This window comes from Passer montanus, unplaced genomic scaffold (assembly GCF_014805655.1).
Source record: "Passer montanus isolate IOZ18808 unplaced genomic scaffold, ASM1480565v1 scaffold1, whole genome shotgun sequence".
Lineage (NCBI taxonomy): Eukaryota > Metazoa > Chordata > Aves > Passeriformes > Passeridae > Passer > Passer montanus.
In genome coordinates this window covers 13,465,245-13,491,705 of record NW_024356504.1, presented here as the reverse complement: position 1 = coordinate 13,491,705, position 26,461 = coordinate 13,465,245, and the positions used below count along the sequence as shown (strand labels likewise).

Genomic DNA, 26,461 nt, shown 5'->3' with positions numbered 1-26,461 from the left:
GACACAGGACTGCACAACCACCAACCCACGTCTCATCAACGCCACCCACCCACCCACAGCCCTGACCACCCACGCCCCAGTACTCCCATCAGCTCATGGTCCTGCGTCCCCGGCGCGCTCTGGGGTCCCCAAGCAGTCAGAGGCCTCTCCTTCCTCCAGGCTGTGTCCCCGTCCTGGCATATACTGGACTGTCACCAGCCTGCAGTGACTCCCTCAGGCGCTGCCTGGCAGTGGCTTTGGCACCTGCTTTTCTGGCATGGTGCAGCTGAAGTGTCCCATGCCATCCTGCCAGGCACGAGGCAGCTTCCCAAAGACTGGGGAACGAAGTGAGGCTGGCGCAGTGGGAGTCCAGCACCCTCCAACAGCTTCCCCCCCTTCCTGCCTCAGTTTGCCGGGGTGGCAGAGCAGAATGAGTCCCCCCACCAGGTGCTGCGTGGGCACGGGGATCCCCTGTGGGGCAGTCCTTTGGCACATGGATCCCCCACATGCCAGGTGCTGACGGGCCCAGGGGTGCCCTACACAGAGTGACCCCACAGGCGTCTCGCACGCTGGGCACAGGGAGCCCACACTGCCTGAGTACTTTATGGGCATGGTGCTTCCCAGTGCCAGGTGTTTACAGGTACAGGGATCCCCCACGCTGACCACTTTATGGGCACAGGGATCTCATTTGGGGGGTGTTTTACAGGCACCGGGCTCCCCTCATGCAGGGCACAGTGTTCCCTTTGTGGGTTCTGTAAGGACACAGGGACACCCCCTGCCTCCACGTCTCTCTGTAAGGACACAGGGATCCCGGCAGATCCCTGAGAATGAACGGCTGTACGGCAGATCCTCTCCAGTCAGGCACTGCGGGGCTCCTCGGGTGTGGGAAAAGAGGGTCACAGTGAGACGCTGTGGCAGGGGGGGCAAAAGGAGGGACAAAGGACATGCCCTGCACCCTGGCATGCATATGCAGGGTTTAACCCCCAGCTGCCCGGAGCAGGCAGGGCCGGCGGCAGCCCATACCCGCCCTCCCCGCACCCCGGAGCCCCCCAGCTCCGTGTCCCCGCGGCCCCTAACCCTAACGCCGTGCCCGGCGATGCCCGCTTACCTCCCGGCGGCGGCGGGCGCGGAGCGGCAGGAGGCAGGACACCAAGGACTTCCCCCAGCCAACCAAGGTGGCAAAGCACCAGCTCAGCCGGGTCATGGTGCCCCTGCCAGGGGCTGGCCCGGCGGGGGGAGGGTGCAGGGGCCGACCCCTGCCCAGGGCACGCTCGGACGAGCGGCCGAGCCCAGCCGTGCGCCGGCCGCAACAAGCTCCGGTGCCCGGGCAGTGCCCCCGAAGTGCCCAGCCCTGGGCACGGGGCCGTGCGACAATGATGTGCTGGGGGGTTGCGGTCCCCCCGGGCCCTGTCCCCCCCGCCGGCTCCCCAGCGTCGCCTGCGCGCTGGCAGCCAGGCAGGGAGCACCGTGCCCGCCCCTGTCCTGCAGTGCTTGGGTGGGAGCCAGCTCCGACACGCTCCCCCTCCTCCCCCTCCTCCTTCTCCTCCTCCTCCTTCTCCTCCTCCCGCACACGGGGCTCGGGGTTTGGCTCCTCCGGCGCTCGCCCGCCTGCCCTCCGGGCACGGCATCCCCTGGGGTGGATGCCAGACCTTTACAGGGTCCCCCACTCCAGCGCCGTCAGTTTTGGGGGTGCAGGAGGTCGCACACCGTGGGTTCGATCGCAGCTCATTCCGCGACCCTCGCGCCGACCCTGCCTCAGTTTCCTTACGGTACACCCTGCCCACCCCAGCCCTAAATGGCAGTGTTTACACACGGGCAGGGGGGACTTCCCTCCCCCTCTGCCAGTCCTCCTTGTATCCCACCAAGCCTCTCCTCGGGAGCCTGAGGACACAATCAGGGACTCTCCACACAGTGGGGACCCCCCTTCCAGTGGGGTCTCTCCCCAAAGCCTGACTGACTTGCCGTGCTGTGGGCACAGAACTGCCACGGGGAGCCTCTCCCTGCAGGACAGCTCACCATGGTGAGCTTGCACAGGGCAGGGGAACAGAGGAACAGCGAGCAGCCCCCTGGGCACCACACATCCCCCATGCACCCACGGAGGCAGTGCCAGGAGGAGCAGGCAGCAGCACCCCCGGATGCTGCCATGATGCCGTGCTGGTGCTGGGCAAGGACCCATCCCCACGGGGCAGCTGCTGGTGCCAAGCGTGGGCAGCGGCCATGCCAGACATGGGCACTAATTGCATTTGCCTTGGGAAGCCTCCCAACAAGCAGCAGCATCGGGGTGGGGGTGCAGGAAGTTTGGGTGGTCCCCCACAGTTCACAGCTGTCCCCCAGAGCTCTGTCTGGCACCCTGGCGGTGGTAGAGGGCTGGGGGGCAGAGGGGGCCAGTGAGCCTCAGGGAGGTGACATCACTGCTGGCTCCATGGTCCCCCACCCCCATTTAATTAGCAGATGGCCCCCGGCTCCCCCCCACCCCGGCAGGCAGCGCCAGGCCTGTGCGGGGCCATTAGCTTTATTGGCTGTGCTGAACCCGGGCCAGGCCTCGTTAATTGAATTGCACCCACGCCAAGGATGGGTGAGAGTCTTCTCTGCCCCCCCAGCCCCTGGCACCCCCGCCCTGGCCCTCGGCTGGGGCAGGGAGAGGGGACCCTGGTGCCAGGCTGCCGCAGTGGCGCGGCGGGCAGGGACACGTCCCCCCTGCAGGTGTTGGGGTCCTGCCCTCGCAGTGCCCGGCACGGGGAACATGGGTGGGTGCAATGAAGGGCACACACGGTGCCCTCTCAGCCTCTACCCACGCCAGCCACACGTGTACAGCTTGCACCCACACACGCAGCCGCACAGCTGTGCTCGCACAGCCTGCACACACGTGCAATCACACGCGCGCCTGCACACGCATGCACACACACATATGATGATGCTGATGCTCCACTGCCACCCAGCACCCTGCCCAACCCCTATCCAGTACGGGGTGCTGTGCCCCATGCCCGCAGTGGCACACACTGCAGGGTGGCATGGGGCAATGGGGGGCTGAGCAGGCTGGGGTCACTGCCTCGGGCTCCCCTCTGCTCCCCACTGCACCTACAGGCCAACACCCACCCGGGAGCCAGGGGGGTGCTGGGAGGCCCAGGCTCCCACTCAGCATCACTTCCTACTTTCACTTTGGTGTCGAGCGAGGCCTGGCCGAGGGGACACCAGTGCCCCCGAAGACATCCAGGTGACACAGGTAGGGGCAGCGTGCTCCACAAGGAGGGGCATGGCAGGGGATAGGACACGGGCATCGCTGTGGCCATCCACCAAGATGGTGGTGGGGAGCGGGGTGGCAGTGGGTCCCCTGCCTGGGCTGGTGGGATGGGCTGGCATCACCTTTGACATTCCCCCCACGGGGGTATTTCAGCCCCCAGTCGAGAAGGAGCCCACAGGACAGGGCTGGCACAGTACAGGGGTCCAGGCACAGTGAATGAGGTGCACTGCTGGGTTGGGGGCTCCCTGACAAGAGGGAGCCTTGTCCAGAATGCTCTGGAAAGAGCTTACACACTGGCTTTGGGTATAGCCCCCATGTGGAGGCCAGATGGTTGGGGAGGGTAGAGGTCCTTGCTGGGGGGCTGCAGCTCCTGCCGGGGTCTCTGTGCCCAAGGGCTGTTGTGCATGGGGGTGGCCTCTGTTCCAGGGTCTGCTGCTGGCTGCTTCTAGCAGAGGATGGGCCCTGGATCCCCTCCACAAAAAACTGCGGGCAGGTTCTTCAGAACATTCCGAATTTCCGTTCTCACTGGAGACAATCAGGGTCCCCCATGTCTGACACTGTCCTTCCTCTGCCCCCCCAAAAGCTGCACAGGGGGACCAGCCTTGCTGGCCCTTTCCCCAGAACTGGCAGCCCCCAAAACAGGGAGCTGGGTGCTGGGGGCTAAGCTGCCGTGCCTGATGTGATGTGGGACGGGCAGGCTGTGGCTTCTGCAGCCCCACCGACCTCCCACACTTCCTCCTGCCCAAGGTACAAAAGGAGAAGCAGGCAGGCACAACGTGGGCACAGGGACATGCCAGAGCACCCGCAGCACTCAGCAGCAGCCTCGGGGCAGCCCACAGCTCCTGGACACAGGTAAGGGGCTTCTCTTCCCAGGGGAAACCGAGGTACAGGTAGGGTGGGCAGATGCAGGTAGCTCATCCGGGGTCTCTCAAGAGCACTGGAATGAGAGCGCAGGCAGCCCGGGTCCTGCGTCCTGTCCCTCACTGTGCCATGGTGGAGGGCACAGGGCACTCACACGCTTGGGCACGTTTGGGCACACTGGTGCACCACTGCTGTGAGTGCACGTGCACCCTGCTGGGACACCCCCCCACCCCCAACACACGTGTGCTGCCCCACACCACCAGATTCCAGCCACAGTGACAAGTCACAGACCTGCCACTTCCACGGGCTATTTCCCTCACCCTGTCCCCAAGCTGCCACCCACCCCAAAATCACTCGCTGCACTGTGCCCTGCTGCTCCCCACCTCATGGCCACAGCTCACCCAAACATCATGCCAGCCGTGCAGGCAACATGCTGTGCCAGAGGGTTCTGCCTAGGGAAATGAGCTTAGGGGGCTGCAAATCCGGGGTGGTGCCCCCTTGCTCAGCCACCCAGAAGCCCCTGCATTGGTCATGATGTGACTGAGGGAAGCGAGAGCAGAAGCAAAAGCAGCACTTCCCCTGCACCAAACCCACATCCTGAATCCTGGCGAACAGGGACAGGGATAAGGACAGAGACACAATAGGGATGTGGTGGGCTCAGCCCCAGGAAGTCCCCAAGGAATGGAAGCAGAGGCTGGGGACATACAGGGCCAGGGCCCGTGGACAACTAAGAGGGTGCAGGATGGGACACCTGTGTCCACCCCAGCTGTTCTGGCCTTTGTAGTGGGGGAACATGGGCAGGGTAAGGGGTGCCTAAACCTTCCCTCTCCCACCTTGACAGCAGGCAGCTCTGGGGTAGAGCAGGGGGGGCAGACACTCTCTCTGGCACAGAGAGTTTGGGGGTGCCAGGGGAGTGCCAGCCTAGAACCTCTCATCACTGCCCCTGCCTCTGCAGATCCCTGTGAGCAGCCATGGCAGGGGAAGGGGAGCTCAACCGTGTCATCAAGGACCTGCAGAGTAAGTGTGCCAACCAGTCCCCTGCCAGCATGCTCCCTGCATGGCACACCTCACCCTGGCCATGCCAGATCCCTTCTTGCATCCAAGTCATGGGCAGTGGGGGGTGTCACTGCCAGGGTGCTCCAGAGAATCTCTGTGCCAGCCCTGTCACTGCTGCCTGCTCCCATCCTCACTGCCAGCCCCTGGGAATCGGCAGTGCCCAGGAGGTGGCTGTGCTCCTTGCTCCCCCTGCTCCCCTCCTTCATCCCAAGTTCCTCTTTCTCCTTGAAGAAAAGGAGGCTCGGTGGGGGATCTTATCACTCTGTACAACTATCTGAAATGAGGTTGTAGCCAGGAAGGAATCAGTCTCTTCTCCCCAGTTACAAGGGTTAGGACAAGAGGAAATGGCCTCAAGTTGTTCCAGGAGAGGTTTCGACTGGATATTAGGAAAAATTTCTTCATGGAAATGTTTATCAAGCATTGGGAAGTAGTGGAGTCACTCCCCACGGAGGTATTTAAAAGACGTGTGCTCTTCCGATCTCAGGGAAGTAGTGGAGTCACTACCCACGGAGGTATTTAAAAGACGTGTGCTCTTCCGATCTCAGGGAAGTAGTGGAGTCACTACCCACGGAGGTATTTAAAAGACGTGTGGATGTGGCATTTGGCTACATGGTTTAATGGTGGATTTGGAAGTGCTGGGTTAATGACTGGGCTTGATCTTGGGGGTCTTTTCCAACTTAGATTCCATTATTTCATCCACCATGGGAAATCCCCAAGGCCAGCTGTTGTGAGGCAGTTGAGGGAGGAGGGGTAGGATGGCAGAGGGTGCCATGCCAGCCCAGCCCTGCCATCCCACAGAGACCGTGGCCGAGCTGAAATGCAGCTACCAGGAGCAGAACGTGCCAGTGACAGACGGGAGCCGGGAGCTGCACAGCCTCTGTGCCCAGCTGGAGTTCCTCCTGCAGGTACTGCTGCTGCTCCAGCTCTGCTGCTCCCTCTGCCTCATTTCCCCTTAGGCACAGCTGAGAGCAGAAGGGACCATGGGTTAACCATTCAGGGGCTGTAATAACCCCACCCAGCATTGTCTGGCCCTGGTCCCCACCCACCTGGACCAGGTTCTCCCTAGTCCATGTGTGCAATTACATGTGCTGCAAAAGACAAACTGAGGTATGGAGCCAGTGAAGAGAGGGACACCCAGACCAGCCTTGCTGGGGGAGCTAGCTGGATTCCAGCTTCAGAGGGGAGAGGCTGGGGGGAGCAGAGGATGCTCCCAAAAAAGAAAGTCCAAGTTTGTATCTCTGCCAGTTTGACCTCAAGGAGAAGAGGAGCTTCTTTGGGCAGCGCAAGGACTATTGGGACTTCTTGTGCCAGGGCCTAGCCCGGTGCCGGCAGGAGCATGAAGGCATTCACTTCGTCACCTCCCTGGACAAGGTGGGCATGGGCTGGTGGGATACCCAGGGACTTGTGCACACACATGGGCTTTTGCTTGCTTGTGGGTGCACATGCACCTCTGCACAGGCACACACTCGCTTGGGCACCAAGCATTCACCCACTGGTGCTATAAACAGTTTTGTGCCCTCTGGGATCCCCACTGCACCCCAAGCCTAGCCCTGGGGACCCTCTTTCCCTGCATGGGCTGGGAGGGAGGTGTGTGGAGGGGCACACTGGAGTGACAGGGATTGATACCCCCTCTCCCCGCAGCTGAAGACCCCTGTGGGCAGGGGCCGAGCCTTCCTGCGGTACTGCCTGGTGCACCGGCAGCTGGCAGAGTCCCTGCAGCTCTGCCTCCTCGACCCCGAGAGCCTCTGGTGAGAGCAGGGGCACCGTGAGGGGATGCTCGTGGCGCTGGGGGACATGGCCAGGGTGGGCAGTGCCCTGCAGCACCCAGTCAGCAGAGCATGTGTACCTGTCCAGGGCATAGAGGGATGCATGAGCTTGTTTTGTGGTTGCAGCGAGTGGTACTACGCCCGTAGCCCCTTCCTGAGCCCCGAACGGCGAGCAGAGATCCTGGGCAGCCTCTATGAGCTGGACTGCGTCACCTTCCACCTGGCTCTGCACAGGAGTGACCTGGACACCGCCTGGCCCATGTTCTCTGAGTGAGCTTGGGGACACTGGGGGCACCAGGGGCATTGGCAGCACTGGGGATGTCAAGGGCATCAGAGGCACCTGGGGTTTAGCATTGCAGAGAAGCATGTGTGCATTGCCCCACTGCCCTAGACCCCACACAGCACTCCAAATGTGCCAGCTCTCCACGTGTGGCCCCAGGAGGGCACAGTCACTGGCACCAGCACGCACACCATGCCTGAAATCCTGCCACATGCATGTGTACACACACACACACACAAAGAGCCATCTGCTGCCAGGTGTATCCCTGCTGCAGCACCGTGACACTGTGACACCTGACACACAGGGCACATGTATGTGGGTGCCACATGTTCTGTGGGTGCTCAGGCTGGTGGCACCAACATCGTTGATCCCCTGCCCTGTGCCCCCCAAATTCCTAAAGGCTGCTGTGCCCAGCGAGCCTAAATGGAGGGTGGTGATGTCCTGTTCACCTTGGGGGTGACCTGGTAGTCCTGAGCCCTGTGTCCCCTCTAGGCCACTGGTACGGCCCAGCGCGGTGACCAGGAGCAGCCCAGCAAGGACAGCCCTGCAGACGGACAGGATCGGCACTGTGGCACATGGATGGCCCGGTGGCACTGGCCATCCCACTGTGGCACTCCATGGGGCACTGGCCCATCCCTGCCCACCCATTTTGGCTGCCCTGCAGGCAGGGAGCGTGGAAATGGAAGATAGAGAGGAAGATGTAGAGGATGGGGAGGTGAAGAAGGACGTGGAAGAGGAGGATGAAGAGGAAGTGGAGAAGGATGACAGTAGGGATACAAAGGAGGTGAAGGTGGAGGATGTGAAGGTGGAAGATGTGGAAGTGGATGTGGAGGAGGATTTGGAAGAGAAGCATGAAGAGTTGGAGGAGGATGAGAAGGAGATGAAGGACATGGATGTAGAGGAACTGAAGGATGCGCATGGCACTGCCAAAGCAGCCCGGCCTGATGGGGCTGGAGAGCCTGGCACGTCCCCACTGTCCACCGGCACACGGTGCATGCTGGGGTCCCCGTCCCTGGTGCCCAGGCAGCCGGGTGGGACAGAGGAACCCCTGCCGGCTCTGGTGTCCCGGCTGCGGGCCGAGCTGGCTCAGCGTGAGGCGGCGGCGCGGGCGCTGGCGGCGCGGCTGGCGCGGGCCGAGCTGCGGCACCGGCGGCAGGAGGAGGGCAGCGCCCGGCGGGCACAGCTGTGGGCACGGGAGGCGGAGGCTCTGCGGGAAACCAACACCTTCCTGCAGCGGGCACTGCGGGCAGCGGTGGCGCCGGGGGACCCGGGGGCGCTGGCGCGGGCACAGGAGGAGGCACGGGGCTGGCAAGGAGTGGCAGAGGAGCGCGGTGCCCAGCTGGCCAGGGCGCGGGCAGAGGCGGCGGCGCTGACCTCGCGCCTGCGGGAATGCCAGGAAGCGCTGGCGGCGGCAGGACGGACGGACATGGTGAAGGATGCTGGTAGCTCAGATGAGGTGGCTGCCGTGGAGGAGGTGCTGCGGCAGGCACTGGAGCTCGCCCGTGGTCCCCAGGAGTCCCCAGGAGCCCCCCAGGCAGAAGGGGAGCCCAGCACGGTCACCAGCATGGCCATGGTATGGGCAAGTCGGAGGGGATCCCGCGGTGGGGTGGGGGTTTGGGTCCAGGATTGAGTCTCCACTTTCCCCCAGCGCTTGGCCAGCCTGGCTGCCACAGCACAGGAGGAGACCTGGCAGAGCCGGCAGCAGCTCCAGGCCCAGCGACAGGAGATGGCACGGCTGCAGGAGGAGCTCAGCAGGTTGGGCAGGGACCCCTTCTTCCACACCCATCACCCCGGAGTGGGAGCTCCTATCTCCACCTGCCACATGGTTTCCCCTGGGGCCCCCAAAGATGTCCTGCTTGGACACAGCCGAACAGCAGCTGGGGAGTGGCGAGGGAGGGAGGGAGATGATGGATGATGGATGGATGGAGGGATTTGAGAGGGGAGAACTGGAGGGAGGGGTCAGTTTGGGACTGATAGGTGGGTGGAAGGGTAGGTGGGCAGAGATCTGGAGTGGTTTGGCATTAGTAGATAGAGGGAGGGAAGGAGGGATCAATTTAGGATGAATGGATGGAGATGGGACGGTGTATGGAGAGACACAGGGATGAGTATTTGGGATGAGTAGATTCGTGGGTGGGCACAACGCCAGAGGTATGGATGTGGAGAAGGATGGATAGACAGTGGGAAAACGGATGGGTGGCAGATGGCAAAGTGGCCGTGAGGGTGGGGAGAGAGCTTGGGGATGGATGGGCAACAGCAGAGAAAAGGGAGGGAGGGAGGAAAGGAGGGAGGGAGGAACCAGCGGCGGGAGGTTCATCCGCATGCATGGAGGGATGGGACACGACCAGCTGAGAGACAGGGCGACCGTGTCGCCGCTGCCCCGCGGCAGGGCCCGGCAGGACGGAGAGCGCTGGGCAGCGGCGCTGCAGCGGGCGCAGCGGGAAGCGCTGGAGCGGGAGGCCACGCGCGGCGCCGAGCAGGCACGGCAGCAGGAGCTCATCCGCGACATGAAGGGGCGGCTGCTGGAGCTGCTGCGGTGAGAGCGCCGGCGACTCCGCGCCAGGGCAAGGGCACCCAAACCCCTTTGCCCAGAGGAGGGCACCAGAGCCCAGGCAAAGCCAGCGCTGACCTCTCCCCTCCCGCAGGGAGAAGGATGCCCTGTGGCAGAAGACAGAGGGCATTGACACTCCGATGCCCAGCGCGGTGCCCCGCGACCCGGGGCTGTGTGCCCGCTGCCGCAAGGATTTCCGCCTCCTCTCCCGGCGGTACAGCTGCAGGTGGGCTGTGAGGGGAGCGGGGCTGCCCCTGGCACAGGGCGGGGACGGCTCAGCTCTCACCTCCTGCTCTCCCAGCAGGCTGTGCCAGGGCAAGGTGTGCCACTCCTGCTCCGTGGACATGGGCAAGCACGGCCGCTGCTGCCTGATTTGCTACCAGCAAAGGCACCCGCAGGCCACATGAGGGGGGACAGCAGCCCTGGCACCATGTCTGGGACACCTCCTGCCCTGGCTGCCTCCTCTTGGACTTACGGGGTACCCAGGTGTCCAGGGCCTGCATGCAGGTCCTGCTGCCCGGCATTTTGGGTTTGACATGTGTCTTTCTTGCGGCTGGTCCACAAAGAGGAAAACTACTCATTTCTGCTACCCTGTGTCTTCTGTGTCGTCCATCAGTCACTGCCAGATTGACACTGGGGTTGGATGCAGGGTGGGGAATGCTGGTGTGGGGTGTTCAAGTTCTTCTGGGGGAAACCATCCCCAAAAAGGGTGCCTTAGCTGCAGCCAGGGTGAGCCACTGCCTGCACCATCCCACAGTGGGGAGAGTAGACAGCTCTTGGCCAACAGCTCTGGCTTCCTATCACGCTGCAAGGAACCACTTGGGCAAGAGGTTTCTCAGATGCAAAGGTGATGGGCTGTCCTTGCTGAGCAGCCCCACTGACTCTGCTCTGCCCCAAGTCCTCAGGGTTCCCACCGGGGTGCTGGGAAACCCTGTACCCACCCATGAGCCAGTGCATGGGTGACATCTGCTGATGTCTCCATGGTTTTGGACCCCTAGGAACCTGGATCAAGGTCAGTGGAGGAGCAGTATGGGACTCCAGTGGAGAGATACGTAGGTGTGCCGGGGCAGGCATCCTGAGGCCTGGCACACAGAGTGGCAGGAGAGTCCCCAGCAGGGTCACAGTCCCTTCTTCAGCGCCTCAACCCCAGTCAAGTGTCAGCCCCAGTTGCCCAAGCCATGGCGGAAACATCCCGGTTGTGTAAGGGACAGGTTCCCAGCCCTTTGCACAACAATCTCCTGACCCATGGCTGGGAGGGGGAGTGGGGGTGCCTGGGGTGCTGGCACCCTTCGGGCAGGGGTCACAGGGCTGGCTCAGAGTGAGGGGCTGCTCAGAGATCTTTCAGTGATTTGCTCTGCTGGGGTTGAGACTGGGGTTGGGAAGAGAATGACTTTGTCCCCAGGTGAGATAGACTTCACATAGAGACCTCTGTACCATCAAAGTGCCAGGACCTCTCTGGGGAACTGTAGGAAGTAAAACCTGGGCTTGGGTCCCCTGTTCGGATGCATAGGATGCTAAACCCTGTCCTGGAAGGATTCTGACAGGCTCAGCAGGCACCACTGTTTTGGCACTGTCCCCAGAGAGGTGCCCTGGCCCTGTCCTGCCATGTCCCTTCCCATGGCAAAGAGGAGCCAGACATGGGTGACCAACCCACCAACTCCTTTATTGCTGGCTGGTCATCAGGTAAATACACCACCCCCACAGCAGGCTCACAGAATCCACAGGGTCACAGGCTTTGTCCCAGAGAGAGGGGAGGGTGGACACTTGACATCACTCCCCTGGCAACGGGGTCCTACCACCTTGCCACCCAAGCCCCCTTCCAGTTGGGGTCCAGCATCCAGTGGTGGCCCTGCCCATCCCCATGGCATCACCACCCACATTCCAGGGGGCTGGATGAGGATGCTGAGGTGTGTGGGGTGCTGGGACCTGCTGGCACACACAGGGCTGGGTCCCAGAAGAGCTCAGAGGGTGGTGGATGTATTGCCGGAGGTGGAGGCATAGGAGGCGCGGCCGTAGCGGGCAACAGCCTCCTTGCTGATCAGCCCACGCTGTGCCAGGATCTTGAGGAAGCTGTTGCGAAACTTTTGACCGATGAAGGCATAGATGATGGGGTTGATGCAGCTGTGGGCAAAGCCCAGCACCTGCGTGACAGAGAGGGCTGTGTCGATGCGGTTCCTCCTCTCACAGGTCTCGGCAATGGCCCGCGTCCTCATGAGGGTGTCGCTCACCAGCGTGATGTTGTAGGGCAGCCAGCAGACGAGGAACACCAGCACCACAGCGAAGATCACCTTCATGGCCCGCTGCTTCTGAGCGTTCTTGGTCTGCAGGAGGGTGTGGATGGTGACGCCGTAGCAGAAGAGCATCACCAGGAGGGGCAAGACAAAGCCGAAGGTCTGCGGCAGGACCCGCAGCACTACCCGCCACTTGGCCGTGTCCTCGCCGCTGATGCGCTCGTAGCACACGGTGCCGTTGTTGGGTGAGCGGAAAGCCTCGCGGAAGAGCAGCACGGGCAGGGACAGCAGCGTGGAGAAGACCCAGATGCCCAAGCAGACAAACTTCACCCAGTGCCTCTTCTCGGTGGCAGCCCGTGTGGCGTAGACAATGGCCAGGTAGCGGTCCACGCTGATGCAGGCCAGCAGAAGGATGCCGCTGTAGAAGTTGGCTTCCTGCAGCACGGAGATGGCTTTGCACATCACAGTGCCAAAGACCCACTCGTGGGCTCGGTAGGCTGCCCAAAGTGGCAGGGTCAGAGCAAAGAGCAGGTCTGCCATGGCCAGGTTGAGCAGGTAGACGTCGGTGACAGAGCGGCTGGTGTGGATGGAGGTCACCACCAGCACCACCAGCCCGTTCCCCACCACACTGAGGATGAAGACGAGGCAGTAGATCACCACCACCAGGTACTTGTTGAGGACAGAGCTTTCAGGCCGGCATGGGGAGGATGAGATAGCAGTGTCAGGCATCGCTGTGGAGTCATAGGTGTAGTTGTAAAGGTAGAAGATGTTGGAGAAATCTCCACTGTAGGACAAGGACTCCATTTCACCTGTGGAGCACAAAATAGCGTGAGCGTGAGGTGGCAGTACTGTGGACCAGGGGTGACAGCATCTTTGGGTCCTCTGGCTTTTCTATTGTCCCCCAGGTCCCCTCCCAGCCAGTGGGCAGCTGTCCTTCATCACTGCACTGTGATGGAGGACACGGCATCCACACTGTGCCAGGAAATGGTCAGTACTGCAGGCAGACGCTGTTCCTCATATACCCCCTCGTAAAACACCCCCTGCATGCCTCAGTCTCCTGCATTTCACCCCAATCCTGTCCCTTTCCTGACTCCTGTGGAAGAAGAGGTTCCCCCACAGAATGATCATCTCTTCTCAGTTTGGGGGGCTTCCCCATCAATGTAGCATCACATCCCTCCAGGAGACATCTGGCTCCTCCAGAAACCCTGGGCTACCCTGCTTCCTGTGGCTCCTTCAAAAGCCTCTCAGCTCTTTGGGCATCTCAGAGCCCCTCAGGCACCTCCAAAGTTCTTCAAGTACCCCTGTACTCCTCCAGCCTCTCCACCCCCTCAAGCATTGCTGCTGTGATGCCTGGAACGGAGCTGCCCCTCCTGCCACCCCAGCCAGCAGCAAGGCTGTGGTCATGGTGCCTGGGGCAGGCAGCACTCAGGAAGGTCTGAGGGTGTTTTTGTGCCCTTCTTCCCCACCCTGGTCTTGCTCCTGCGGGAGTGGTTTCAAGCTCCCGGCAGAAAGACACGTCGCACTTTGCAGGCAGCTTTGGAAATATTACATCTCTGGTTTTCCTGTTGCTCAGCTGGGCACTGCCACGTCCCCCCGCGCCTGGCCTCAGTGGGGAAATCACAGGTGGCAGTCGCTTTTTCCGTCTCTTCACACATAGGAGACAGTGAGCTTGCTCTCTTCCTGCCTCCCCAAAGACCACTGGCTTTCAGCCTTATCCCAGAATGGATCTGGACTCTTGTTTCACTCTGGTTTCACCCGTCTGTCCCATTTCTGAGCCCCCAGCCCCTCCAGGGCTTGGAGATGCCAGGACTGCTTGGGGTGCTGAGTCCCCCCAGTGCTGGGGTCCCCCAGCTCCGAGCTGGCCCTGGTTGAACCCAAACCATCCCTGGAACCAACTTTCCCCTTTTTCCTGATGTGAATTCCCTGCTGCAGCTGGGCTGGTGCCGCTGCCCAGAGAAACCTCTCCCTGGCTCTGCTGTATCCTCTCTCACAGTGATCCAGGGGTGGAAATCTTGGGATGGTGACACCAGGGTGGTGATGCTGGGATGCTGAGGCATCAGCATCCTGGAGGACTGCGAGCAGGGATGCTGCCAGTGCTGATGGGGGAATGTCCTCCCGAGTGGGGCTCCCACAGGCACGGGGCAGAGCCTGATGCCAGTGCTTCCCCTCCATCTATTTCTGGCTGCTGCTTTCTGCCTCCCCGCTCCAAAATTCTGGTGGTTCCTCTGGAAACGGGTATTCCCCGGGTATAGCACACACAGACACCCCACAGCTGGCCCAGATGAGGGGAACAAGCAGCACTCCATTTCCCCTCCTGACCCTGGCAGGGCTGGGGACAGTGGGGTGGCCCTGGGGCTCTCAGTGGGGAGGAAAGAGGGACATGCCATGGGGAAGGCTCATCGCTGTGCAAGGAAATGGGAGCAGGCTTTTTCCCCACGGCACCCAGGGCTGATGTCCCTGGGGAGTGCGGAGGGTTTGCACGCCAGAGGAGCCCTCAGCTCACCCTTGGGTGCTCTCACCCACCACCTCCCTCTACCACGCAGCCTCTTGGGCAGCTGGAGCAACCCACCCCAGCCCCCAGGCTGCTCCACGTGTGAAGAGGCTCAGATGGGAGCTGTCAAAGGCCAAGGAAAGCCACAATCCACAGAGGTGCACCCCACGGACTCACTGCTTGTTGCCGTCGCCGTCCCCTCAAGTGCGGAGTCTTCTCCTGATCCCAAGCTGTTTCTCACCGGGAAGCACACAGGTACGGGTTTAAATCCAGATGTCACCCCAAAGGGCTCCGGCGCAAAGCGTGCTGGGGTGCAGGGCAGCACCAGAGCCAGGGGTCTCGCCAGCCAGAGGCTCCCTCACCTGTGGCCGCTGCCACGCCACCTCCCAGCGCCCCTGCCCTCCACCACCCCCTTTATACTGCCCGGGGAGGAAACGTTGCAAAACTTTCTCCCAGAATGAAGCGGAAGTGGCAGCCCAAGGGACCCTTCCGTGGTCACCCCAGATGCCTTTCCGAGTCCGAGGGGAGCCCGCAGCCCTCTGTCACCCTCCTGTCCCAGGATGTCCCAGGCCACGCTGCACGGGGGGTACACCCAGGGGTTCATTGTCATCCCTGCCACGATGCACCCCGGGGGTCTCCAGGCCCTGTGCGGATGAGGACATCCCCTTCAAGGCACCCCTGTGTGCTGCAGTCCCCCCAGGAGGGCAGAAGGTCCCCGAGGCCATGGCCGGTGGGTGCTGGCAATGCAGGGCTCTGTGCCTCAGTTTCCCCACGGACAGAGCAGGGGTGGTGTCAGCATTTGGGGGATGCACAGGGGACTGCAAGGCTGGCTTGCCCTCTGTTGGGGATTGCTGTGAGGGACCCCCCAGAGCAGAGCCCCATGTCCCTCCTGCCCTGGCTGTGCCTTGCCGAGTCAAGCCATGCCATGAGTGCCATCAGCCAGAGCCCCCCATGACTTCGGGAATGCTGTGGCTGCGAGTACCCCTATGGCCTCTAGGGAGAACCGCACACAAGGGCATTCCCCGTGCACCCCCAGTGCTCTGGGGCACTCACAAACCCTTTGAGCACCCCCATCCTCACAGCTTCCCATGCCTGTCAGTCGTAGGGGTCCCCCTCGTTTTTGGGGCACCTGGTAAGTGCCACTGTCATATCCTTTGGCTATCCCCACAGACTCAAGGACACTCCTATTCTCTGTGGGAGAAGAGTTTTGGGCAGCCCCAGCTCCAGGGCACCATCACAGCCCCGCTAGGATACCCCCACTCCCTGTGCCGCCTCACATTTTTGGGGCCCTGTAGCTCTGAAATTATCATTTTGCAAGGGACCATTTTCCCCTGTAGGCACCCCCGTACCGCTGGGGCACCAATTCCGACACAGACCCCACACGCTGGGGCACACCCGCTACTTCCTAGAGCATCCCGGTGACCCTAAGGGCACCCCACTGTTCGGGGACACCCCCCAACACTGCGAGCATTCAATTCACGGGGCGGGGGGGACCTCACACTTCTGGGGACTCCCAAGCCGCAGGCACAGCACATATCCCTGCCTCACCCCGCCTGGCGGCGATGCCCGTACCAGGAGGACACCCCGGTGCACCCCTGCACCTGTCCCGCCGCATTTTGGGGACACCCCGTGTCCCCTCGCATTCAGGGGACAGCCCGTGTCCCGTCTCATTTTGGAGACAGCCCGTGTCCCGTCTCATTTCGGGCACACCCTGCGTCTCACTGCATTCAGGGGACACCCCGTGTCCCATCACACTTTGGGGACAGCCCGTGTCCCCTCTCATTTCGGGCACACCCCGTGTCCCCCCGCATTTTGGAGACAGCCCGTGTCCCGCCGCATTTTGGGGACACCCCGTAACCCATCTCATTTTGGGGACACCGCCCCCCCTTTCCCGCCGCGGGGGCGGAGCCTCCTTGTGACGTCACACTCGGTGGGCGTGGCGAAGGCGGCCCGGGGCGGTGGCGCGGAGCCGGAAGTGACGCGCGGGCGCGAGAGCGGAAGCGGCGGCGCAGGCTCGGGCGGGTCCCCGGTGCGCGCAGCGGGCTGGGCTCCCTCAGAGCCGCTCCCGGCACCGACATGATCCTGCTCGAGGTCAACAACCGCATCATCGAGGAGACCCTCACGCTCAAGTTCGAGGGCGCGGCCGCCGGGTAGGCGCAGGGGGGGCTGACAGGTGGGGAGGGTGACAAGGCAGGATGTGGGGCTGGCGGGCGGCGGGAGCGGCGCTGCCGGGTGGCGGCCCGGGAACGGCGGGGGCAGAGCGGGCTCGGCGTGGGGGCCTGCAGGGTGCGGGGGGTGGCCGGGGTGCGGGAACTGAGGTGCGGGCGGCGGGATGGGCAGGGGGAGAGCCGGGGATGAGGGAGCAGTGTCGGGGGGAGAGTGGGGCTGGATGGGGTCGTTGTGCCAGGGCAGGGAGAGCCCCGGGGAGCAGGACGGCTCTGGGATGGGTACCGGAGATTGCCGTGCTGAGGGGGCCTGGAGGACACGGCCTGGACGGGGAGGAAGTGGGATGGGGAGGAAGGTGGATTTGCAGGGTGTTTGCTGTGGGTAAAGTGGGCTTCATCAGCCTGGTACGGAATGTGTAGGGGGAGGCGGGGAACAGGAAGCCTGAGGATGGAGTCATGGCCTCAGCCTTTTGCTTTGGGGTGAGGAGCAAATTGCAGCTTGCTCGCTCTTTGCTGTGTCGAGCAGAAGGGATGCAGGCACACGGGTCAGCCACGGCCGCTGGTGCCAGCCCGGAGGGTGTCCTGGCCTCGGGGGTCTGGGTCACACCCCCTCTCTGGCTGGGACAGTTCAGTCCCTGGGGAGCCAGTGGGTTTTTTTACTGTATTGCACCAGGGCTGTAGAGATGCTTGTGAGGACACAGCTTAGGTTGGAAGGAAGCCCTTTAAGTATGAGTGTCCTTATCTGCAACGAGTGGCCTGCGGGCTCCGTGCACTGCCTGCCGACTGAGACACCTTTGTACACAGACAGAGCCGTGAGAGGCAGAGCAGTGGCGTTATCTCTGGGGTGGAGCCTGCCCTGGCGCCTCACAAGGCAGGGCTCCGGCTGCTCCAGGAGAGGACCCCCCAGGCAGGTGCCTTTTTCCGTGCTACCTTTTTTCTCCAGCGATTTTTGAAGCTCTCAGCCTTCTGCATGCAGAATGTTGCATGCAATCTGCTTTCCCCCCGATCTCAGCTGACTTGTTGCTCAGATTCGTGTTTTGTTTTGGAGGGTTTTTTTTCCCATAAAATAATCTTACAGACTGCTCTGCCTTGGAGGACAGCTGAGTCCCAGATTTTGATTTGTCTTGAGCCTTGATCATTTAATGCAACAAGTTTCCCCAGAGTACAGGCATGGCACTGGCAGAGAGCTCCCAGGTGACCACTGGGTATTGCAGCACTTCCATTAGAAAATATGGCATGTCCAGAGGTTCACAGGGAGTGTCAGAACAGCTCCTCAATCACTAGTCTGTGCCAAGGCACTCTTCCTGCTGGAGGGAGAAGAATGTGCACATGTCCCTGTTGATCTGACGTGGAGGGGCAGTTTTCAGCTTCAGATGCACCCCAAAACTCTGGCTGTGTGAGCAGAGCTGTGCTTGCTCACCCTGCAGCAGCCTGCAGGCCCCTGAGATCTCCATTCTGCTGCATGGCAAAGCCACCTCACTGGTGTGTTGGCACATGTGCCTGACATACTGATTGTTCCTGGATCAGTTTGGAGGGTGGCTGATGGTGCTCTGCTTCTGCCTTTTAGTCATCTGTGGCATGTTCTGTGCTTTAGATGGCAGTTCTAGATAAGCTTTGTGCCTTGAGTGTGTTGCTGAAAGTGAGGAAGACATTTACTTCTGAATTTCCTTCTGTGCTTGTTCTGGGGTCCCCCATCCAGGCAAGTGCAGGGAGGTTTCTCCTGGTTTCAGGTCTTCTAAGGAATGGATGTTACAAGATATTTATTCAAGTGATTTTTTTTTTCCAATGGCCACAGCTCTCGGGTTATTCCTGTGGTGCTCTGCCTGGAGGCAGGAAGGGATTTCCTGTATTTTGGTGATGGTTTTCCAAGGTGTATCTTGGGGCTGAATACAGGACAGGGCAAGGACAAGCCTTGAAGAATTTGGTGGCTGGGAGGAGTGAGCTGGACAGTGGGGCAGAGTTAGGTGTACATTATTTGCTCTAACCCAGAAGTGCAGCAGATGTGATGCAGGGATTTGTCAGTAGTGGCTGTCTCAGAGCCAGGTGTGCCTGGTGGCTTCAGCACCAGCCTGGAAATGGGGCAGGGCAGGGTTCCTTTCCAAATCCTTTGCCAGAGACTTGTCCTGAGACATGGGCTGCAGTGCAGCCATAGTTTGGCAGGTTCCTGCAGAGCTTTCCTGGGCTATCAGGTGGGAGACATTCCACATTTCACCCTGTCACATAGAACTAGGTCACATTTAGAAGATGGAATTCATTAACTGCCATTATTGTCATATATGTCAAAATCTGCTCTGTGTGGAGGTCCATCAGCTGTCCCTGGAGTTCCCAGTGTGAAAGGTACCTTGGCAGGACTGCAGACAGAGATCAGCACTTGAGACAGGGCCTAACCCACTCCTAAGAGTATTCCCTGGACAAGGTCCTTGGGGCTTGGCAGCATCCACCTGTACACAGGATAATTTCAAATTTAATTTGGTTTTGTGGGCTGACCCAATGCAAATCTCGCCTCCTTGGACAGCCACTGTTGAAACATGATATTTAGATCAGGGTGGTAACAGATCATGGACTTCAATGCATCTGATTTTTTTTTTCTTATTTAGTTCTAGTAATTTATTTCTTTAAATCTGTTCTCTTAAACCAACCACATTTTAAAATAAAAGCCTGAAGCTACCAGAGTCTGTTGAAATAACTTGAGTTAGGAATTTGCTGCTGCAATGTGGGAATATCTGGTCAGTACCTAGAAATAAGTTTGTTGAAATGAGGTTGGCTCATGAGCTTTTTTACATGTCAAGAGGAAGCTTCCATAAGCTTTTGACCATTTCATTTGTACATGAGATGTTGCCTGGAAGATGTTACCTGTGTCACAGGTGGGTTTTCCCATTCCTGATAGAAGTGTCGTGTGAGAAGATGAGCTCTACCAGTTGGAAAATCCTGTTTCTCATTGCTTTCCTCTACTAAATGCACAGACATTAAGAAAACCCCACAAACACTTTAAGTGTAAAACATTTTGATGATTGTCTTCTGTGTCTGATGAATATTCATTCTGTTTGACCCTAACAGATTTGCCATCCAGTTTTGTCCTGCCCTAATTTAACTGGCCCCAGGGAAAGCGTGGCACAGGGCTTTGGTCTTAGGGTTTGGTTTTCTAGTCATACGTAGCTTACCCAAAATCTTTAGTAAATTAATCATCTGTCTCAAACTGTTACTTATTATTTATTCACTGTGCAAAAGAACACAAATTTGCATAGCTGGGGTACAGCATGCCTTTTCCTAGGCTGGGGGCAGAGAGGGAAGATAATCTCAAATTAAATTGTTGGTTTCTTTATAGCCATTGGTAGGTACAGCTCTGCAGGGCTCCCTGACAATTAGCTGCATAGGAAATCACCTGAAGCTTGGACTTCCCTGCTGCAGAGTGGTTCCTGTGAGGCAGCAGGAGCTGGGCTGAAGCTGCACCCACCTGCTTTGTGGCATTTCCCACCTGTGGACACTTGATGACGGTGTGCTGCAGAGCTGAGCCTTTCAGACACAGAGCCTGAACCCTGGCTGAAACCAGGCAGTGAGAGCTTTGTGTTCATGGTGTGACTTGGAGTTCATCATGGGAAGACAGGAGTGTCTGGAGGCTGTTGATGTGCTGGGAAGGTAGAGGAGCCTTGAATCCTGCCAGGCACTACTGCGGAGCTCTCTTCAGGAGTGGTCATAGTTATATGTAGCTCCAGTGTTTCAGGGATGCTCAGAGCCCCCACCAGAACCAGATTGTTCCTCTGCCACCCTCTCATTCTTGCTGACACAGACATTTTTGTGGCTTCAAGGGAAACAGGACTGGGGAAGTGACCTAGGTTAAAATTAAACAGGCAAAACTGGGTATTTTTAGCTTAGATGAGTTTCCTCATCCCATTCATTGTGTCATGGCTGTTCACCATGGAGCAGGGATCAGATCTCCCTCCTTCAGCAGCAGTGGCAGGTGTTGGCTTAGTGTCCTCACAAGCCCAGCCTGGAGCTGCACATCTCTCCAGGCACAACCTCACCTGCTGAAACTCAGTCTGCCTGACTGCAGAGTGCTGGGGAAATGCTGCTGGCAGAAAGAGCAGGTTTGGGATTTGCTGGCATGGACAATGCTCGTGGTACACCCTGGCTGTCCATGTCGACTGAAGGTGCTGTAGGTGTTGGAACATAGCTCCTGGGTTGTCACAGCATGTCCTGCTTGGACACCAGGGAAGGTGACTTAGCATTAACAGTGGGTTGTGAACCATCTCTGTCTGGAAGTAGATAATGCTCTGCTCTTGTGCAACAGCATGGGGAGCAGGAGGGAAGAAAAGCCAGATCTGAAATGTGTTAGGCTTTCACAGGTGGTTCTGTCATCACTCCAGTCTCAGTTTTCATCTTGGGTTCCTAAGAGGAGCCTGCTCTGTTTTATCTTCAGAGAGTGGTTCTCACTGCAGCCACCAATGCTTGACAGCAGAGAAGAGTTGGTGTCCATCACTGTACCAAAGAAACACAGTAAAAGTGTGTGCAAAATGAGGCTCTTACCCAGAGACTTGGCACAACTCTGGATCTCTCTGGTGGGGAACCACAGGCTAGCTGCCTACAGCTGAGGATGGAAGACAGCTGAGGACAAAGATCTGGCTGGAAGGGGATCTGCCAGTGCCAGCATGCTGCAGGAGCATCTGTGCTTTGTCCACTATGAATCCCACTGCTTTCCTACCAGCCCGCTCCTCCAGGCTATTGGGCACACAGCAAGGGAAAAGCTTGGGCATGGAGGGGTCACCTAACCAGGAGGGGAGGATTGGCATGTGTAGGGTGCTGTACTCGCCTCGGCACCACCCACCTGACAGAGCACTGCTCGTGTTCCTGGTGGGTGTGCTGCCAGAGCTATGGGAGCTCTTTGACTGCATATGCTCCTGCAGCTTATGCAGAGAGGCTTTTGTTAGCTCAGTGAGGCCCAGAAGTGGAGGAACTGCTCAGAGAATTTTAGTCATTGCTCATAATTTTTTTTTATTGAGGAGACCTTTCTGTAGTGAGAGCCTGCAGTCTGTCACTGAATCTGGATCACTTTATCCAAATCTTGTGTTGACTCCAGCAATCTGAAAGCTCTGCTCAGAGCTTTAAACTTTGAAATACCTCTTTTTTCCCCTCTCCTATGGGACACAAGGTTAGGGTATCTGCGTGCCTGCAGCTTTTGGAATAATTGCTGTTCTCCATTATTTGGTAGAGGCCTTAATTGTGGTGTGGGAGATGCTTCAGTATGGTTGTCAGCCAGGTTCTTAAATTTGTCATAACGTACAGCTAAGAGCCTTTGTGGCCTGAGAATGAAACATGGAAGTTCTCTGAGTCAAGTGAGGAAGTGCTGTCAGAAAAAAGATTTGCTGTGGCTCTTAAGTGCTTGCTGGTGTCTCTCCATGGGCACCTGTGGCTCTTCACGGATGTTCTGCCAGGGTGAAAAATCTGATTTGGAGCTGGCTCTGTATTAGGTAAACAGGGCGTAGGAGCCATTTGGAGATGAATAGAAGGAACACAGGCAAGAAGACATAAAACCTGTCAGGGTCTTTTATTGTTACAAACAGAGGCCAGATGGGATTTGGTGTGGGTTTGACTTCAGACCGGATAACTGTTATCACAAAACAGACTGCTGCTGGGAACAGCTGCCATTTTAGCATCAGAGTTCAGGCAGGGGTTTGCAGAAAGGTCTGGTCTGGATTCAGTGTTCAGTGCAGAGGGAAGCCATCTCAGTTATTCCTGGTATGAGCTGGTTTTATTGTCCATTCAGGGCAGAGGGTAGCAAGCAGGAAAGGTCACTGAGGGATGCTGTGGTTCAGGTAGCATTGGAGGTGAGAAGCTTGCAGGGTCACAGCAGCTCTCTGCCTCAGGACCAGATGAGGTGTCCTGGCTTAGTCTGTTTTCAGAGATTTAGTTCAGGGGTAGAATTGACCCCCAAAAGACCTCCTGGCTTCCCAGTTGGGATTTACAGTTTGGCTGGGACTTGGAGATGGCTGTGATTTAGAGTCATTCAGCACCAAGCTGCTAAACTGCCAATTCTTGCTGTGGGTGTGGAGAGTCTTCTCATGGAGGCAAAGGACACCAGAGCACGCTAGACCAGACAGAGCTCTTTGGGATCATGCCAGTAACCTGACAGTAGCTGGTAGCCACCCTCAGTGGTGCAGGCCCCATCCCAGGCCTGCTGTGACTCCTCTGCACTGAGGCAGCGCTGGCACGAGAGCAGGAAGGACAGAACAGAGAGGACACGTTGTGCCTCCATAGAGCGATTTCCGGTGGTAGAAGATGGGGTTGCTGGAAGGTCAAGGGGAAGTGAAAATGTGTGTGACCTGCAGCATTGTTGCTCATCCAGAAACTATGGAATGCTGGAGGTGAGAGCTCCTCTCTCTTCTGCCTGGGGGCTTCTTGAGGTGGGAACAACAATCCGGGTAGCAAACTGAGTGGTTTCTCTGTTGGAGAAAAATTTTAAGTAGCCAGGGTAGTTTTCTTGAGGTGAGCCAGAGAAATAAATAGAAGCACTTTAAACACTGTGATTGTAAAGCTCCTGAACTGTGAAAGGCTAAGGGGGCTCACTTTGCTCTCACTCACTCCCAGCGCTCTTCCCTGTCCTCCCCTGGGCCAGGCCAGGCCTGGGTTACTGAAGTGTGTGCCTGGTGAGGCAGAAAACCCACTGTGCTGTGGGTGACAGGGCCGGCGTGGCTGCGAGGAGCTCTGTATGCAGCTCACGTGAGCTCTTGCTTCACTGAGGCTGTGCCGGGAAGTGCTTGAATATTCAGCACCCAAAGTTCTGCCCAGTTACCTTCTTTTCTCTTAAATACTCCCCCTCCTCACCATCCCCAAGTACAGGAACTGAGCCACTTGGGAAATCAGCGTTCAAATAACTTCTCTAAGAAATGACGTTTGCACAATAACAGGCTCCAACCCAGTTGTGTTAGCAGTGAGCTTTTGTGTGCAGAACAAAGGCTCTGTGCAGGGCCATCAACTGGCTCCTGTGCAGGGTCTTGCTGACTTCTTCAATGATGTGATGAGTGATCTTCCTGCCATCCCCTGGGTACAGAACAACCAAATGGGGAATCATCCTTCCTCAGCAAAACCACTCCAGTGCATGGACTGTCAGCCACTTGCTTGCATTTCTCAGAGGGAGGTGCTGTGTTTGGAAGGCTCTGCTAGGAACGGAGGCTCTGGGAGGTGTCAGTTCTATGTGTGTGGGGAATGGGGTTTGAAAGGTGTAATTCCAACAAGATGGAACAGAGGTTTAAGGATGCATCCTATTTAATATTCCTAGCTCTCATGTGCCTGGCTGTGCTATCTTTAAAGCTTCCTACATAGGTTTCTTTTTTTATAAAAATTTATAGTGCCATCCAAGCTGATTCCCACGTCTGAGTGTGGTGCTCTAAAAGAGGAACACGTCTGCATCAACTGACCAAGTGGGATCTCTGGGAGTTTCTTTCATCTCTGCTCTGAGCCATCCTCAGTGAGCAGACGTGGCTTAGACATGACTTGTGGAATAGCTCCCCTTTCCAAGAGCCCAAGCTAAATATGCAGCCAGGGATGCCTGCTGAGCCTGTCTCAGGCCCAGCTGGGGAGGGGAGATGAAAGCAAGAGAGGTCACAGGTAGCTGGCACAGCTTTTAAACGAAAGGACCTGCTTTGGGTGCACTTGCACTGCTTCTTTCAAGTGTGCTGTTTTTATCCTCAGCAAGGTGACACAAAAGACAGAGGCTCCCCGGCCTTCAGATGAAAAAAAGGGCTGTTGCTTTTCACAGCTGATCACTTTCAAGAAGCAGGAACACCTCCTCATTTTCACTTAGGTTCTCCATCTGGGGGTTAATTCCTCCCTTTCTGCTGGAGTAAAATGTTATTGACCTGGTGTCTGGGATCAGTGCAATGCAGTGTCTTGGTTTCTCTGTATCGCCCAGCTTGAGTTTTATCACATTGTGGTCATTTCTGCCTTCCAGGAAAGAGACTGGCTGCAGAAAAGCTAATGGAAAAAACAATGCTTGCTGCTGAGATAAAATAATTTAAATTGTTACAGAATATTTTCAGGGAAAATAGATATTGAGTCATCACTTCCCCCCACCTTCTTCAGTGTATGTACCATAGTGTAAGCAGTACCCAGCAGCACATAAGTGTGTGGAAGAGCAAGTTTTGGCAAAACAGTTGAAGCTGATCTCTGGGCAGCAGCAGCATAGTTGAGACCACTGACTTTACTCTGGGGAGTTATTTCAGTATGTTGGTTCAGGCAGGTGGGAATGAGCTGTTAGAGACTAGATTTCTGTTAGCAGCAGCATTATTAGCCTGTATTCGAATATCATCTACTTTTGAAAAATAAATGGAGATACAGTGTGAAACAGCAGTAGCAGACTGGCATTTTTATCCTGTTCTCATTTTCCATGCCTGCTCTCAGCAGTGGAGATACCTTTGCATCAATTCCCTGTTGGAGGATGACCTATTAATACCAGTCCCCTTGGAGCTGTGAAAGCAGTTAGGTAGTGCAGTCCCAATGAAATAACCTTCCAGAAGCAGTTACATCTTTCCTGGAGTCCTACTCTTTCACAGATCATGAACAAATGTCAAAATAGGGTTTGTTAAGAAGCAGTTTAATCTTCATAGTCACAGTGTAAGATGTGGTGTGCCTTTGGCTTGCAAAGGGTTTTGTTGCTGATCGGGGTACCAGAGACCACTCAGGACAGTGTTAGAGCACATCCAGAGCTGCAGTTTTTCTGCAGAGGCTATTAGCAAAATGTTGGGGTGTTTTGGAAGGGGGACAGGATGAAATGAACATGTGGAAAGTTTCCTTCTTTGACCTGCTCCTGACACTACTAACACTTTCCTAACTTGCAAATGGGGTCTTCTCTGCGAGAAAGTTATATCAATGCATTTGCAGAACTGGTGTTGATGGCAAGGGGGGCACTGTGTCAGGAAGGATTACTCAGCTCCTTCCATGAACTGCTATTGCAGGACCTTACAAAAGATCCTCTGTCCCAAAACCTGTGTCATGGCCATACTGTACAGAGCGTGTGCTTGTGAAAACAAACTTCTTAGGAAGGAGTAGCTTTCTTAGAAATTTCTAACTGGAAATCTGTGATGTCAAAATCTATTAATAAACTAGAAATAATAGAAATCTGTGCCAGCTTCAAAGTCTGTTTTATGTCATCTGGGGTAAAAGTGGTGCTTATAGGAAGGGGAAGAAGTCTAAGATCTCTTGACAGAGGTTACTACTAGTCGGACAGAGGAGATAAAAGGGTTTTGAGGAAGAGCTGCCTGTGAAAAATAAGGTGTTGGAAATTAATCCTCTTTCCTTCACAGCTTGGAGGCTGCTGTTAGAGTTCTCATTTACCTCCTTTGTTTTCTTTGCTTTTTAGAAATAAACCAGAGGCAGTAGAAGTAACATTTGCAGGTAAGCTCCGCAGCTCTCTTGATTTCTCTGAACCAAGGACTGGCTTGAACAGTCTGCCCACACCACTGGCCAGGGGCGATGTGGTGACCCTGCAGTACCCTCAGAGTTGGCTGCCCCACTATTTCTCTGTCCAACTGCCTTCCCTGGGACTTCCCTAGAGCACAGAGTTCACTGGTGGTAGTGCTTTGTGTGTGCCTCCTACATAGCTCTTCTCTTTTACCTCATCTGTTCTCCACTCCTGCCCTTGATGCTACTTGTTATGAGGTCTTTAGCCTCATCTGGTTTGGGTTGTTAGGAAGCTGACTTAGGGTGACAGGCAAAATGGATTCATCACCTCAAGTTTGCTCTTCAGGAAGAGAAATGCCAAGAACGTTCAAGTACTCATTCAACAACTGATTTTTTCCTTCTGTTATCAGGAATCTGTGTAAGTTGCAAAGCTCTGTGGGGAAGTGGAGC

General features: G+C 57.4%; 3 protein-coding genes across 7 annotated transcripts in view; 2 read left to right on the top strand and 1 right to left on the bottom strand.

Annotated features, from left to right (window-relative positions):
• Positions 1-3,169: 3,169 nt before the first annotated feature.
• Positions 3,170-10,294, top strand: RUFY4 (RUN and FYVE domain containing 4). Of its 4 annotated transcripts, XM_039698394.1 has the most exons (12): positions 3,170-3,202; positions 3,968-4,072; positions 5,037-5,098; positions 5,936-6,042; positions 6,383-6,508; positions 6,779-6,885; positions 7,030-7,173; positions 7,676-8,756; positions 8,832-8,938; positions 9,570-9,716; positions 9,826-9,957; positions 10,036-10,294. In XM_039698394.1, exons 3-12 carry the CDS (start codon positions 5,053-5,055, stop codon positions 10,136-10,138), a joined length of 2,100 nt encoding a protein of 699 aa, XP_039554328.1. In that variant the 5' UTR covers positions 3,170-3,202; positions 3,968-4,072; positions 5,037-5,052; the 3' UTR covers positions 10,139-10,294. The 4 variants fall into 4 exon arrangements, with proteins under 4 accessions (XP_039554328.1, XP_039554319.1, XP_039554310.1 ...); XM_039698385.1 differs by having other exon boundaries at positions 6,395-6,508; positions 9,826-10,294; XM_039698376.1 differs by having other exon boundaries at positions 9,826-10,294.
• A 1,097-nt stretch (positions 10,295-11,391) lies between these two features.
• On the bottom strand, positions 11,392-14,974 carry LOC120511517 (C-X-C chemokine receptor type 2-like). Its single transcript, XM_039728746.1, has 2 exons — positions 14,631-14,974; positions 11,392-12,771 (listed from the first exon to the last, which is right to left on the bottom strand). Exon 2 carries the CDS (start codon positions 12,764-12,766, stop codon positions 11,693-11,695), a length of 1,074 nt encoding a protein of 357 aa, XP_039584680.1. The 5' UTR covers positions 12,767-12,771; positions 14,631-14,974; the 3' UTR covers positions 11,392-11,692.
• Positions 14,975-16,414: 1,440 nt separating this feature from the next.
• The window catches only part of ARPC2 (actin related protein 2/3 complex subunit 2), a 19,566-nt gene continuing 9,519 nt past the window's right edge, over positions 16,415-26,461 (top strand). Inside the window, exons 1-2 of one of the 2 annotated variants that reach the window (XM_039700632.1) lie at positions 16,415-16,603; positions 25,971-26,005. In XM_039700632.1, the coding sequence (XP_039556566.1) occupies positions 16,530-16,603; positions 25,971-26,005 (109 nt within the window). In that variant the 5' untranslated portion in view covers positions 16,415-16,529. The remainder of the gene's footprint in view (positions 16,604-25,970; positions 26,006-26,461) is intronic. The other variant, XM_039700641.1, reaches the window with a different exon arrangement.